This window comes from Beta vulgaris, chromosome 7 (genome assembly GCF_026745355.1).
Source record: "Beta vulgaris subsp. vulgaris cultivar EL10 chromosome 7, EL10.2, whole genome shotgun sequence".
Taxonomy (NCBI): domain Eukaryota; kingdom Viridiplantae; phylum Streptophyta; class Magnoliopsida; order Caryophyllales; family Amaranthaceae; genus Beta; species Beta vulgaris.
The window spans coordinates 42,268,597-42,281,248 of record NC_079208.1 but is presented as its reverse complement, the minus strand read 5'-3'; the positions used below and the strand labels follow the sequence as shown (position 1 = coordinate 42,281,248).

Genomic DNA, 12,652 nt, shown 5'->3' with positions numbered 1-12,652 from the left:
TTACGAGAAATATTGACTAATTGAAAAAGATTACATTAACAAGATTACAGAGATCAGAGGAATAAGATTACAAATATTACAGAAGATAGTATGAATCAATAAGGGAGAAGAATAAGGTAACAATGTATTTAGCATAGTTTTGTATCTTGATTTACTAGCACTAATTATTTTCCAGAGCCTTCACTAATCTAACATACTCCACAGAGTATAAACTAATGTAGAATATACACCCTAACTTAACGAGGACAGCTTATTAAAATAATGCAACCTGAGCATAAATGATATTACTGGTTTTACTTTAGCTTATTTAACTTTGTTTGATTGATATATGATATTTTTCTCTTCTTGTAAGTAAACTTTGTTTAGGAATAATAATAAACCAAGAAAACACTTTGTATGGGGGCTGATTAAGTGCCATACCGGTCTAACTAGACCGATGTCCATGGTTGTGGTCACACAAGCTTATCACTGAGCTGTTCACTTTGTCATGCCGGTTCCATTACGATGATTAGCCGGCATCTATCTCCGGGCCCTCTGCCAAGGGCTTGGGCTTGATTCAGCCTCATTCACCAGCGCCTACGGGCCTAAAAGATAAAGGTTGCTTATGAGATAAAAGTATATCCTGAAGGAATATACTTAGAATATCCCCCGTAAATACAGGGCCCAATCTGTATACGGGCCTATTCGGGTACCCTCCCGTTGATCTGAGTCATAAGATACGTTCACGAATCCCAAAAATCTATACTTGATACCTACCTGTGTTTCCCAAAACTGACTTAGGCATCGGAGGGGCGTTCCTCGGATCAACCCCCGAGGCTAGTTTACGTATTCTTTCTTGCAGGAACTTGAACCGGCTAGATTGACTAAAGGCCTCCCGGTTTGTACCCTAAAAACTTGTCCCATACCGGAACAATTGGCCCTAGAAGGAGGGGCGAACAATACCTTGTAGTCTAAGCCATTTCTTACAAACAAGTTAACCCCCATGGATCCTAATCAGCAATTTGGGATGCCGGAAACAGATTAAAACAATGTTCCCGTTGAGAAAACCCCCCCAGGATTCTCAACTCCGCTGCCGGCCACAAGACAAGGTCGGCCGCTCACTGACAAAGGTAGAAAAAACCCTGAGACTCCCCAAGAAAACATCTTCCATACCCTGCAGCACATGTTTACCCCAGAACAACTTCGGAGTGCTGCGATGGTCTTCCAAGCCATGGCAAGCCATACCCCACCGACCGGTCCGCCCGCTAAGCGACCTCTGAGCAGAGCCCACAACCCAATGAGAAAACTTCGTTCCCTGGGACGGGCCGCCAGGAGAGCAAGGCCGACATGATCAGGATCAGGTGACCAACTCCAAAACCCCCACAGAGCATATGGGAGAAGAAGAAGAGGAGGAGGAAGCGCAAGACACAGAGGTCCAACAGCAATCCTCTCATCTAAGGAAGGGAAGTGAATACCGGTGAAAAGCACCGGTATCTTTGCGGAATTCGCCATTCTCCACTGCTATTCTCCAAGAGCCCATGGAGAAAATCAAGATGCCGACATGTAAGTATCACGGTAGGACTGACCCGGAAGACCATATATCGGCCTATGAGGGGCACATGCTGCTATACACCGACACTGACTCAGTATGGTGCAAGGTGTTCCCCTCTACACTGACTGGACTGGGACATACATGGTTCAAAAGCATACCACCGGCAACAGTCTTTGACTTCCGCCAGCTTACATCAATGTTTGTTACGCACTTTGTTAGCAACAAACGCAGGGAGAAGACCACCGGCGAGCTGATGTCGGTCAAACAGGGGGAGACAGAAAGTCTGAGAGACTATGTCGGGCGTTTTAATGCAGAAGCTGTCACCATTCCTACCCTCCAGAAGGATGTTGCCGTCCTAGCTCTCATGACAGGACTAAAGGAAGGAACTCCCTTCAGGAGTTATTTGGGCCGAAAGAAGCTAACAAGCCTCACAGAGGTGTTGGGCAAGGCAAACGACTTCATCCGGGAGGGAAGAGTTTGACAAAGCATCAAATGCTAAGAGGCCTGCAGCAGAGGAGAAGGATAAGGAAAAAAACCGCAAAGATGATAAGTACCGGAAAGACAAGAAGCCGGACACCTCCAATAGAAGAGAGGAAAGTAACTCTGTGAAAAAGGACCATGAAGGCAGACCTGATAAGTACAACAACTACACTCCTCCCACGACATCACGGGCCCAGATATACGAGTTGCACAAAGATGATGACAAGTGGTGTAGGCCTAGGAAGATGTATTACAAAGGCCGGGATAAATCAAAGTGGTGCGAATTTCACAGAGATTACGGTCGCATAACCCAAGACTGCAAAGACCTCAAGGACGGGATCGAAGACCTCATTAGACGAGGATATTTCACCCAGTACCAAGCGAGGGTTGACCGAAAATCTCCATCTAGAGAAGATGAAAATGGCAACAGAAGGCCAGTCAAAGACAGGATCACTGAAATCCATGTCATCACGGGTGGACCGACAAGAGGGGGAAGCATACATGGTGCTAAAGCAAGCTTGAAGGAAGTCAGGCACCAGGTGAACTATCACAATGCCAAGAAGTGGCCGGCACCCCCAGCCATGCCATCTATGGCTTTTACGGCAGAGGACGCCAAGGGCATCGTCTACCCCCATGACGACCCTTTGGTAGTATCTCTGTAGATATCAACCGCAATGGTGCATCGCGTGTTGGTAGATGGGGGAAGTTCTGCCAACATCTTGTATAAGGAGACATTCGAAAAAATGGGCTTCGACACTACATGTCTAAAGCCGGTCTCATATCCTGTTATCGGTTTCACAGGGGCATCTGTCATCCGAGAAGGAACCATCAAGCTGGCTGTAAAGTTGGAGGAGGGATATCACTTAAGAGACCTGCTAGTAGAATTCCTTATTGTTGATGTACCGGTGGCGTACAACGCCATCATAGGACGACCCTTGATTCATGACGCTTAAGCTGTAGTATCAACCTACCACCTTACAATGGTTTATACCTCAAACGACGGCAACCCCGAGAAACTCAGGGGGAATCAAGAGTCGGCAAGGGCATGCTACTTGATCGCTCTCATGCACTCTGACCATAAGCGTCCCGCTGATACACCGCCGTCAGAGCGGAAGAAACGAAGGCTGGAAAACAAGGCCAAAAAAGATCTGTCAATGGAAAATTTCGAGGGAAGGCCGGTAGATCAGCCGAGACCTAACCCAGAAGGAGAGACAGAGGAAGTAAGCTTAGAGCAGGACAGGCCGGAAAGAACCATGAAGATTGGGGCCGATCTGGCAGAAGAGGTTAAAGTTAACCTGATTTCCTTGCTGAGGGGTCACGCCGACATCTTCTCTTTCTCCGCGGACGAGATGCCGGGCATCGACCTGGAATTCATGGTGCACCGACTGAATGTGAATGAAGATGTCTGGCCGGTAAAACAAAAGAAGCGAATTTTTTCCAGTGAGAAAAATGCAGCCATCAAAGAGGAGGTGGACAAGTTGCTGGCAGCAGACTTCATTGAGCCCTGTGACTATTATCCTGAATGGCTTGCGAATGTAGTCATGGTGAAAAAAGCAAACGGGACATGGTGGATGTGTGTTGATTTCAACGACCTCAACAAAGCCTGTCCCAAGGACTGCTACCCATTGCCCAGAATAGACCAACTAGTGGACTCTACTAGCGGCCATGCCTTTCTAAGCTTCATGGACGCTTTCTCTGGTTACCATCAGATCATCCTGCTAGAGTCCGATAGAAACAAAGCGGCTTTCATCACGGATGCCGGGGTCTATGCATACAAAGCCAAGCCCTTTGGGCTCAAAAATGCCGGTGCCACGTACCAAAAATTAGTGGACAAGATTTTCGAGCACCAAAAAGGTCGGAATGTCGAGGTATACGTCGACGACAGCATAGTGAAAAGCCTGACAGAGGAAGAGCACGTCGTTGACTTGGAAGAAACCTTCGCCACGCTCCGGCAATATCATATGAAGTTGAACCCCAAAAAATGCGTGTTCGGGGTGAGATCTGGCAAGTTCCTGGGGTTCATGGTAAGTGAAAGAGGCATTGACGCCAACAGGGGCGGAGCTAGACTTAACGAGGCCCCGTGCAATATCTAAAAATTGGGCCCTCGATCATAACTTTTTTATATATAAAAAAAACCATCTATTTTATTAACCCAAAATATCACATTGATGAAGTATAATTTCAGGTTATAGGATTTCCAAAAGCAATAATAATTCACTTAAAAAGTGATCCCCTTATAGCATGTTTTGAAACAAAATCATCTACAACACCTTCAACATCAACTTCTCCCAGAAGATCACTTTCAATCGCCATCAAAGCAAGCCCATTTAATCTTTCTTGTGACATAGTTGTGCGCAAGTATGACTTGAGTAACTTCAGTTTTGAAAAGCTTCGTTCTGCAGAAGCAACGGTAACAGGAATAGTCAAAAGTATTCGATATACAGTAGTTACATTTGGGAAGCAAGTAAATCGTTTCAAGAAATTCAATAAATCCAGTGCTCCCATATTTTCTTTTGGTAACATTTCTCTAAGTAATTTCAACTCAACAAATAAATCATTCTCATCACAATCTGATACCTCACCTTTCTTGAGTGCATCTTCAAGATTTTTACAACAAGATTGGAGTTTCATGTTATCCATAGACTGCAGCTTATTAGAATTGAACAAAAAACCAAAGATATTCTCATATAATTCATATTGTTCAAACCTTTTTTGCAAAGATTCAATAGCTTGATCTACAATGTAGATAAAGTATTGAATTCTAAATGATTCCTCAGGAGATAAAGATGTTTCCTCACTATTAATTTCATCAAATTGTCTTTTCCTACGTATTACACGCCTGTGAGGAAATGTAGGTTCAATTCCAATTTCATTAGCTAATTTCCTTGCATCATCCATGGCTTTAGCAAAACCAACATCCCTGTAACTTTTAAAATAAGATATTAAACCCTTTATTTTAACAATAGCAGTATCAATCAACATGTCTTTAGATTGTAATTCTTTGCTAACCAAGTTCACAACTTTTAAAATTTCATGCCAAATGATTGTAGCAAGTAAGAATTCAAAACTACCAAGCTCATTGTTGGCTAAAGATTTTGCTTCACTCTGAATTTTAGGTTCATTATCCACATCACCTACTTTAAGTAAGGCTTCTCTCAAATCAACAATTTGAAATCTTATAGCTTTGATGCTTTCAACTCGACTTTCCCATCGTGTGGCTGACAATGGTTTAAGAGTAAACTCTTTCAAGTTTTCTTTTAAAATAGACCACCTCTTTGTAGAATTAGCAAATAAAGTATAGATTCGTTGGACTATTCCAAAAAAGTCTCCTCCTTTTGATGAAGTGTTTGCAATATCACACAAAACCAAATTTAAACTATGACAACCACATGGAGTATAAAACGCTCTAGGATTCAAATCTAAGAGTCTTTTTTGTACACCTTGATTTTTACCTTTCATGTTAGCTCCATTATCATACCCTTGACCTCTAACGTTATCAATATCAAGTTCATGAGAATTCAACACATTTTGTAACACTTGAAAAAGCCCTTGGCCAGTTGTATCATCAACTTGTAAAAATTCAACAAAATACTCTTTAATTTCAAATGATTTTAAAGAGCCATCAACACACCTTAAAATTAAAGTCATTTGTTCTTGGTGACTAGCATCGGGTGTACAATCTAGCATCACTGAAAAATATTTTGCTTCTTTTAGTTTCTTAATAATCATAGATCTAATTCTACCAGATATTAAGAATATCAACTCATTTTGAATATCATGACTCAAATAATGGTGACGAATCTTGCCTGTATTAATACGTTCAATATGCTCTTTCATTACAGGATCAAATTCAGCCACCATTTCAATTAGACCTAGAAAATTTCCATTGCTAGATTGATATAACTTTTCTTTTTTGCCACGAAATGCAAGGTTTTGTTTACCAAGATACTTCACAATAACAATGATTCTCAAGATTACATTTTTCCAGTATTGTTTTTCTTTGTTAAATCTCTCTTGAGCAAGCTATCGATTGTTTGATTCTGTTGCAATCTATGTCGAAGGTCACCCCAAGTTGCCATGCTCAAAACATGATCAACACTTGTTTCATGTTCTCTAAGTCTAGTACTGAGGTGTGTCCAGTCACTAAAGCCTTCATTTACTAATTGACCTTTTCCAAAACCTTTTTTAAATAATTTACAAGAAAAACAGAACACTTTGTCAACCTCCTTGGAATAAACAAGCCAATCTCTATCACATGTTTCACCATTAGACAAAGTTCTTGTATAGAAACTTGAAGAAAATCTTCGAGAGTATTTATCTTTAGGACCTTTAATTATTGTCAAGTCTCTTTTAGGACCATTTAATGCAAGTATATCAATCTGACTTGAATCAAGACCATCCCATCTTCTGGGATCATATATATCAAATAAAAAGGACTCTCTGTTAACATCATCAATCACAGTACTATTAATATGAACATTATTTTGGGGCACATTTTCTGCAGATTGGTTAAACTCTCTGTTAACATCTTCATTCACAGTAACATCATCATTAACAAAAAAATTCGCATTCTCCTGTTGTTCATTATTCTCACCCTCAACATGAGTTCCATCTAAATTTTCAGAATTTCCAGTTTGTTCACCTACTTGTGGTTCCTTTATAAAAAACTTATCTAAAGCACCTCTTTGAGATAGAATCAATTGTTCAACTCTCTTATTCTTTTGCCGTTTTTCATGTCCCGAGAGAAATTTTCGAACCATATTAAATACCAAGTAAAATTACAAATTAAACAAACACAAACAATTATTGTAAAAATTCATAAGAGAGAGAGATAAGATAGCACCCGAAATTCAATGTTGTTGCAGAAATAGATAACTCAACTCCCTCAGACTTCTCAGTTGATTTGTTGGATATAATTAACAAGCTAATCTCAATAGCCTATATAAATAACAAAAAAGCCACAATTAGAATATCAAATAAAGGATAGAAAAAGTCAAAAAAAAAAAAAATTGCAAAGTGCCAAAGTATAAAGCTTACCTTGTGTCGGGTATAACTACTAAAAAATTCAAGCCTCAAACATATCTTATATATCATCTTCTTCTCAACAATTTCAAGTTGGACAATTTCTAACGGCTTAATCATCAATTCAGTGAAATAATTGAAGATTAATCCGTTGAATTGAGAATTGAAGTTCATCCCTTCAACTTCTCTTGAAAAGGGGCTATTTAATTTTGTAAAAACAAAAATAGTAATGAATGACTGAATGTGGAATTCGGAAAGATGCTTGGTAAATATTGAAGTAAGGAGAAAAGACAGTCTCGGTTGTCGTGTGAATTAAAAGAATGAAAATAATAAATTGGACCCTTAATAAAAAGGTTAAGGAGATTAGAACCTGTGACCTGATGCATATGAGGCCCTTTCATTACCACTAGTCCATTTAATCTACTTTGTATAATAAATCAACAATATAATACAAAACACTATTTGAGGCCCTTTTATTTGGAGGCCCGGTGCGGTCGCCCACCCCGCACATGCCTAGAACCGCCCCTGGACGCCAACCCAGACAAAGTTAAGGCCATCAGCGACCTCCCGGAGCCAAAGAGCATCCGGGACATTCAAAAACTGACAGGAAGAATGGCGGCCCTCACCAGGTTTGTATCCAAGTCAGCTGAGTAGGCCCTACCGTTCTTCAAAATCCTTATAGGAAACAAGAAGTTCGAATGGGGGGATGAGCAGAGGCAGGCTTTCGAGGAAGTGAAAGCGCACTTTAAAAAGCTACCGACAATAACCCGGCCAGATCTGGGAGATAAATTACAGCTCTACATCTCGGTATCTGAGAAGACGGTGGCAGCGGTGTTTTTGGTGAACAAGAACGGGCAGCAGAGCCCCATATACTTCGTGAGTCATGTACCCTTTAACAATATTTTCTATGTAATTATAGATGTTGTTTAGTTAAATAGTTCATTTACATGCTATCAAAGATAAAGAAACCTTGCAACTAGAAAGTGGAGGAAATATTGTCAAAAATTACTAATTTGGTTGTTTCTTCATCTTCCAAGTTCTCTCTTCTCTCTTCAATCCTTCGGTGCTAAACTTTATCTTAATATCTGAAATTAGTGGTGTGGCTTGGCCAAAAACGATTAGATAAGGGCCCGTTCGTTATCGTTTTTTGTTTTCAATTTCCCGTTTTTTGAAAACTAAAAACCATAAACGGGAAACGGGAAATCATAAAAAATGATTTTTACTTTTTAGTTATCAGTTTTCAAAATCATCATATTCGCAGTAAATTTGACTAATCTTTTATTCATTATAAGATATATATCATATGACGTTGAAAAATGAAAAAACCAAAAAAAGAAAACCATTGTAATGTGGAACGGGCCCTAAACTTAGTTTGCTTCTGTCTTTATTTTTGTTTTTTGAGATTTTCCCTCTCTTTTGCACCCAAAAGGAAAAAAAAAACTAAAAGCAATACGTTATTTAAAACTGTATCATGTTTTTGAAAATTCATTGAGCTTAGCTGCTTAGATTTCTTAGTCTCTTAACGAAAGTGTTGTAATATTGTCAAAAGAATTATTTCAGTGTATAAAGAACTATGAAAATAAGAAGGAAATCGATCTTAAAATGTTAATTACTCTTAAAATCAGGACAGATGCTCTAATCAATTAAACTTATCATAATCTCAATTTGCCAAAAGATGTAGTAAGAATTATTTCAATTTTGATCCCATGGAAACAAGTTATTTATTCTCCACATGAAGACACATTTGGCAATTAAAATAAAAAAAATTCACCATATAAAAAGCTTGATAACTCTCCATAAATGTCTGCATTAATTTATTTATTTATTTTTCCTCGTATGTCGTATGCATTGCTTGTTTAGCTGAAATTTGTTTTTCAAAGTAAGCCTTAATTATTCCTAGTCAAACACCCGCCTTCTCCATTAAACATCTCTAAACAATCTTGCTCAATGCTTTTCATCATTTCTATAGCCAAGACTTTCATTCACATCAACATTTCTCTCCTTAACAACCATTAAGAAGCTAATTATTAATGATCAAATAAAATGTCATTCATAAATAGCCAGAACTTATTTCATACAATGATAGCAACATGCTTATTATTGTTCCTTGCATTACCTGCCCTACTCTATATATCATCTTATGAAATCTCAATTAGCAAAATCATTGGACCTTTAAGTGTCACTCCAAGTAAGGTTGATGAAGAGGGAATTAGTACTGCAACCAAGGAAACACCTGATCTTTGCTCGGGTCGTTACGTTTACATACATGATCTTCCTCCAAGGTTCAACCAAGACTTGCTAAGAGATTGTCATACTCTTATACAGTTTTGGGATTTCTGCCCTTATATGGAAAATAATGGTTTTGGGCGTCCACTCAACCAAACAGGTTGGTATGGTACTAACCAATTTACTTTATCAGTTATATTTCATAATAGAATGAAGCAATATGAATGCTTAACTAGCAACTCTTCCTTAGCCTCAGCAATCTATGTTCCGTTTTACCCTAGCCTACAAGTGAGCCCGATTCTTTGGGGCGGGTTTAACACGACTGTGAGGGACGCAGGTGCCTTAGATTTCACTAAATGGGTAAGGGAAAAGCCCGAGTGGGCTCGTATGATGGGTAGGGATCACTTCTTTGTAGTAGGAAGAATTAGTTGGGATTTGAACAGGGCTGGTGATAATAACAACAATTGGGGTACCAAGCTTTTAAGATTGCCTGAAAGCAGGAACATGACAGTGCTGTCAATAGAATCAAATCCTTATGACAACGAATTTGGAGTACCATATCCGACCTATTTCCATCCCTCGAGCGATACTGAAGTGCTCGAGTGGCAGGGGAAAGTGAGGAGATCCCCGAAAAGGAGCTTCCTCTTCGTCTTTGCTGGTGCCCCACGCCCCTGGCAGAGTAATTCAATCAGAGGGGAGCTGATCAGTCAGTGTAAAAATGCGACAAACAACAGTTGCACGCTAGTTCACTGCTCACAAAATGATGACTTGTGTAGCACTCCTACTCATATTATTGAGATGTTCATGAAGTCTGAATTCTGTCTGCAGCCTCCAGGGGACTCTTACACTAGACGGTCCACTTTTGATTCGATCTTGGCTGGTTGTATCCCTGTCTTTTTTCACCCAAAATCGGCTTACACCCAATACTTGTGGCATCTTCCGGGGATTTACACCTCATATTCGGTTTATATACCAGAAGAAGGGATTAAAAATGGGACAATCAGTATTGAGAAAGTTCTGTCAGAGATATCAGAGAAAGATGTATCAGCTATGAGAGAAGAGGTGATTAAGTTGATACCAAGAATCATATATGCGCGTAAAAGTTTGGAGACTTTTGAAGATGCATTTGATGTTTCTGTGAAGAAAGTTCTTGAGAGGATTGAGGATGCTAGGAGACTATTTGACTGGTAAATTTCAGAAGCATGAGTAGGATTTTTGTTTCTTTTGCAGATGCATTTGATGTTTCTTTTGTAATGTGCTTGTCTGAATACACAATATAGGGGTCAGTAATTCTGAAAGTAATAAATCTTGGGCAATATTGTATATCTGTATCATCATTCAGTATTTCAGTAACATACAATATCTTAAACTAAAGAAAATGGAAAGGGAAAAAACTATATTCACTCACTGATTAAAGAAAATTGGATCAAGATGAATAGCTATGTTGTTTTTCTCACTAAAGAAATGATCAAAGAAATTAACTTGAGTTAAGTTGAAAAATAAACACGGAATCAAATATTACAGTGTTATAACTAAATCAACAACTTACTCATAGCTAGTTTTTGAAATTCACATACATTTATAACTCAAAATTAACTACCTACACTTTTATGTACTCTTTGTTTCAAAAGAAGGAATCCCAACTATAAACTATGCTTTCCATCTTCTGGGAAGTAATATGACTCCACTTCTTGAATTTCTCTCCTCAAATTGTTGATCCTCTTGAGAACTCTTTAACGGCCACATCAAATGCATCTTCAGTAGTTTCCAACTTATTTTGGGCGTAAATGATTCTTGGAATAAGCTTATTACCTCTTCTCTCATAGCCAAAACATCATTGTCAGAAAACTTTGACAGCAACTCTTCTACATTGACGGTCCCCTTTTTTACCTCATCCATCCGTATAAAAACAGAAGGATTTTTTAACTAGAATAATACAAACTTTTGCCCGATCTCTTGCAGTAATACAAATTTTTGATTATTTTTAATAATACAAACTTTTGACCAAAATTCCTCCAATAAGTCATGACCGGTTAGTCACTTGTTGGTGCAGGTAAACTGGTGACGTGACTTTTTTTTCGTCATATCCCCTTCTTCTTAGTTTGCTCTGGTTCTTCTCCCTCCATTTTTTTCTTTTCATTCTTCTCTCTTTTCCGCCATTAAAGCTTCTCTCTTTTCTTGTGCAATCGGTTGACCAGCACCTCCTCTCCTCTTCCTCTTCCTTTCCTCCACAACCGTTATAAACTAACACCAAATTTCAAAACCTCCACAACCCAGATTTGTTCGAGTTTGGTGCTCGGGGTGGTGATTGTTTCGAATTTGGTGGTGGTGCTCTAGTGGTTTTGATTTCGCAAAAATCGGTTTCTATCTACTTATTTTCCCTCTTTTTTCTCCGAAGATCACCTGTGGATTACTTGTTGTTATCTGATTTGCGTATTTTAGTTGCTTAGGTCCGAGTTTCTGAAATTTTTTGCATGTTCTTTTATGGATTTCTGTTGATTTTTGGATGTTAGACTGAATTTTTGTCTCTTTGATTGATTGTTGCATCGAACAAATGTGTAGAATTTTGTTTTTACTGAACTTTGTAGTTAATATTAATTTTTCATCTTGCATCAAATTTCGAATGATAGTTTATTGAAATATTTGTTTTTTGAGGGGAGATAGTTTATTAACATACTAGCCTTTTGTGCACGCGATGCGTGCGATGATATTTTTAGGCCTAATACTAAGTAGTAAACAAACTGAAAATGCAAGTTAGTATTTAATTTCACCTCCATTTTGTGAATAAGATTCTTTCATGTTCTTTTTTTTGTTGTTATTCATTTTTGTGATTTTGAATAGTTTTTGTTTCTCAAGACTTATATGCGCATAATCTTTTATAATCAGTATGATGCTCTTTACTAAATATCCTTTTTTTTTTTTGCTTTTATTCATTTTTGTAATTTATGATAGTTTTTGATATGGATTTCAGTAATTTCTCTATGATCCCAAAATTGTAACCGAAAAGTATATGACAATTTCAGTTATTTTTCCTTGTCTAACTTCTAAATTATGATTTCACAAATTGATATTTAAAAATTTTCATCATTTTAATTTTTCTCCTTTTCTAAGGGCCTGTTCTCTTCGGCATAAAACAGCTGAACTGAACTGATCTGAACTGAACTGATCTAAACTGAACTGAACTGAACTGATCTGAACTGAACTGATCTGAACTGAATTAAATTGAACTAAACTGAACTGAAATGAATAGTGATATGTGAGAGTAAAAGTATTGTCAAGAGCTGAACTGAACTGATCTGAATTGAACTGATGTGAACTGAACTGAACTGATCTAAACTGAACTGATCTGAACTGAACTGAATTGAACTGAATTGAAAATAAGCTGGGGAGAAC

The 12,652-nt window shown here is 38.4% G+C and overlaps 2 protein-coding genes and 1 pseudogene across 2 annotated transcripts; 2 read left to right on the top strand and 1 right to left on the bottom strand.

Moving 5' to 3' along the window:
* Nucleotides 1-1,532: 1,532 nt before the first annotated feature.
* LOC125491977 (uncharacterized) lies at nucleotides 1,533-2,673 on the top strand. The gene is made up of 2 exons (XM_048634058.1): nucleotides 1,533-1,929; nucleotides 2,042-2,673. The coding sequence occupies exons 1-2, from the start codon at nucleotides 1,533-1,535 to the stop codon at nucleotides 2,671-2,673; spliced, it is 1,029 nt and encodes a 342-aa protein (XP_048490015.1).
* A 1,552-nt stretch (nucleotides 2,674-4,225) lies between these two features.
* Nucleotides 4,226-7,253, bottom strand: LOC125491976 (uncharacterized; annotated as a pseudogene).
* Nucleotides 7,254-8,860: 1,607 nt separating this feature from the next.
* On the top strand, nucleotides 8,861-10,570 carry LOC104899559 (xyloglucan galactosyltransferase KATAMARI1 homolog). Its single transcript, XM_048648450.2, has one exon. The coding sequence runs from the start codon at nucleotides 9,077-9,079 to the stop codon at nucleotides 10,448-10,450; it is 1,374 nt and encodes a 457-aa protein (XP_048504407.1). The 5' UTR covers nucleotides 8,861-9,076; the 3' UTR covers nucleotides 10,451-10,570.
* Nucleotides 10,571-12,652: the final 2,082 nt, after the last annotated feature.

Bases quoted from the DNA above. Each gene is read 5' to 3' on its own strand.
- LOC125491977 (XM_048634058.1), top strand. From the start codon at position 1,533: ATGCCGACATGTAAGTATCACGGTAGGACTGACCCGGAAGACCATATA. The intron at 1,930-2,041 runs GTTATTTGGGCC...AGAGGCCTGCAG, and splicing joins GGAAGGAACTCCCTTCAGGA to CAGAGGAGAAGGATAAGGAA.
- LOC104899559 (XM_048648450.2), top strand. From the start codon at position 9,077: ATGTCATTCATAAATAGCCAGAACTTATTTCATACAATGATAGCAACA.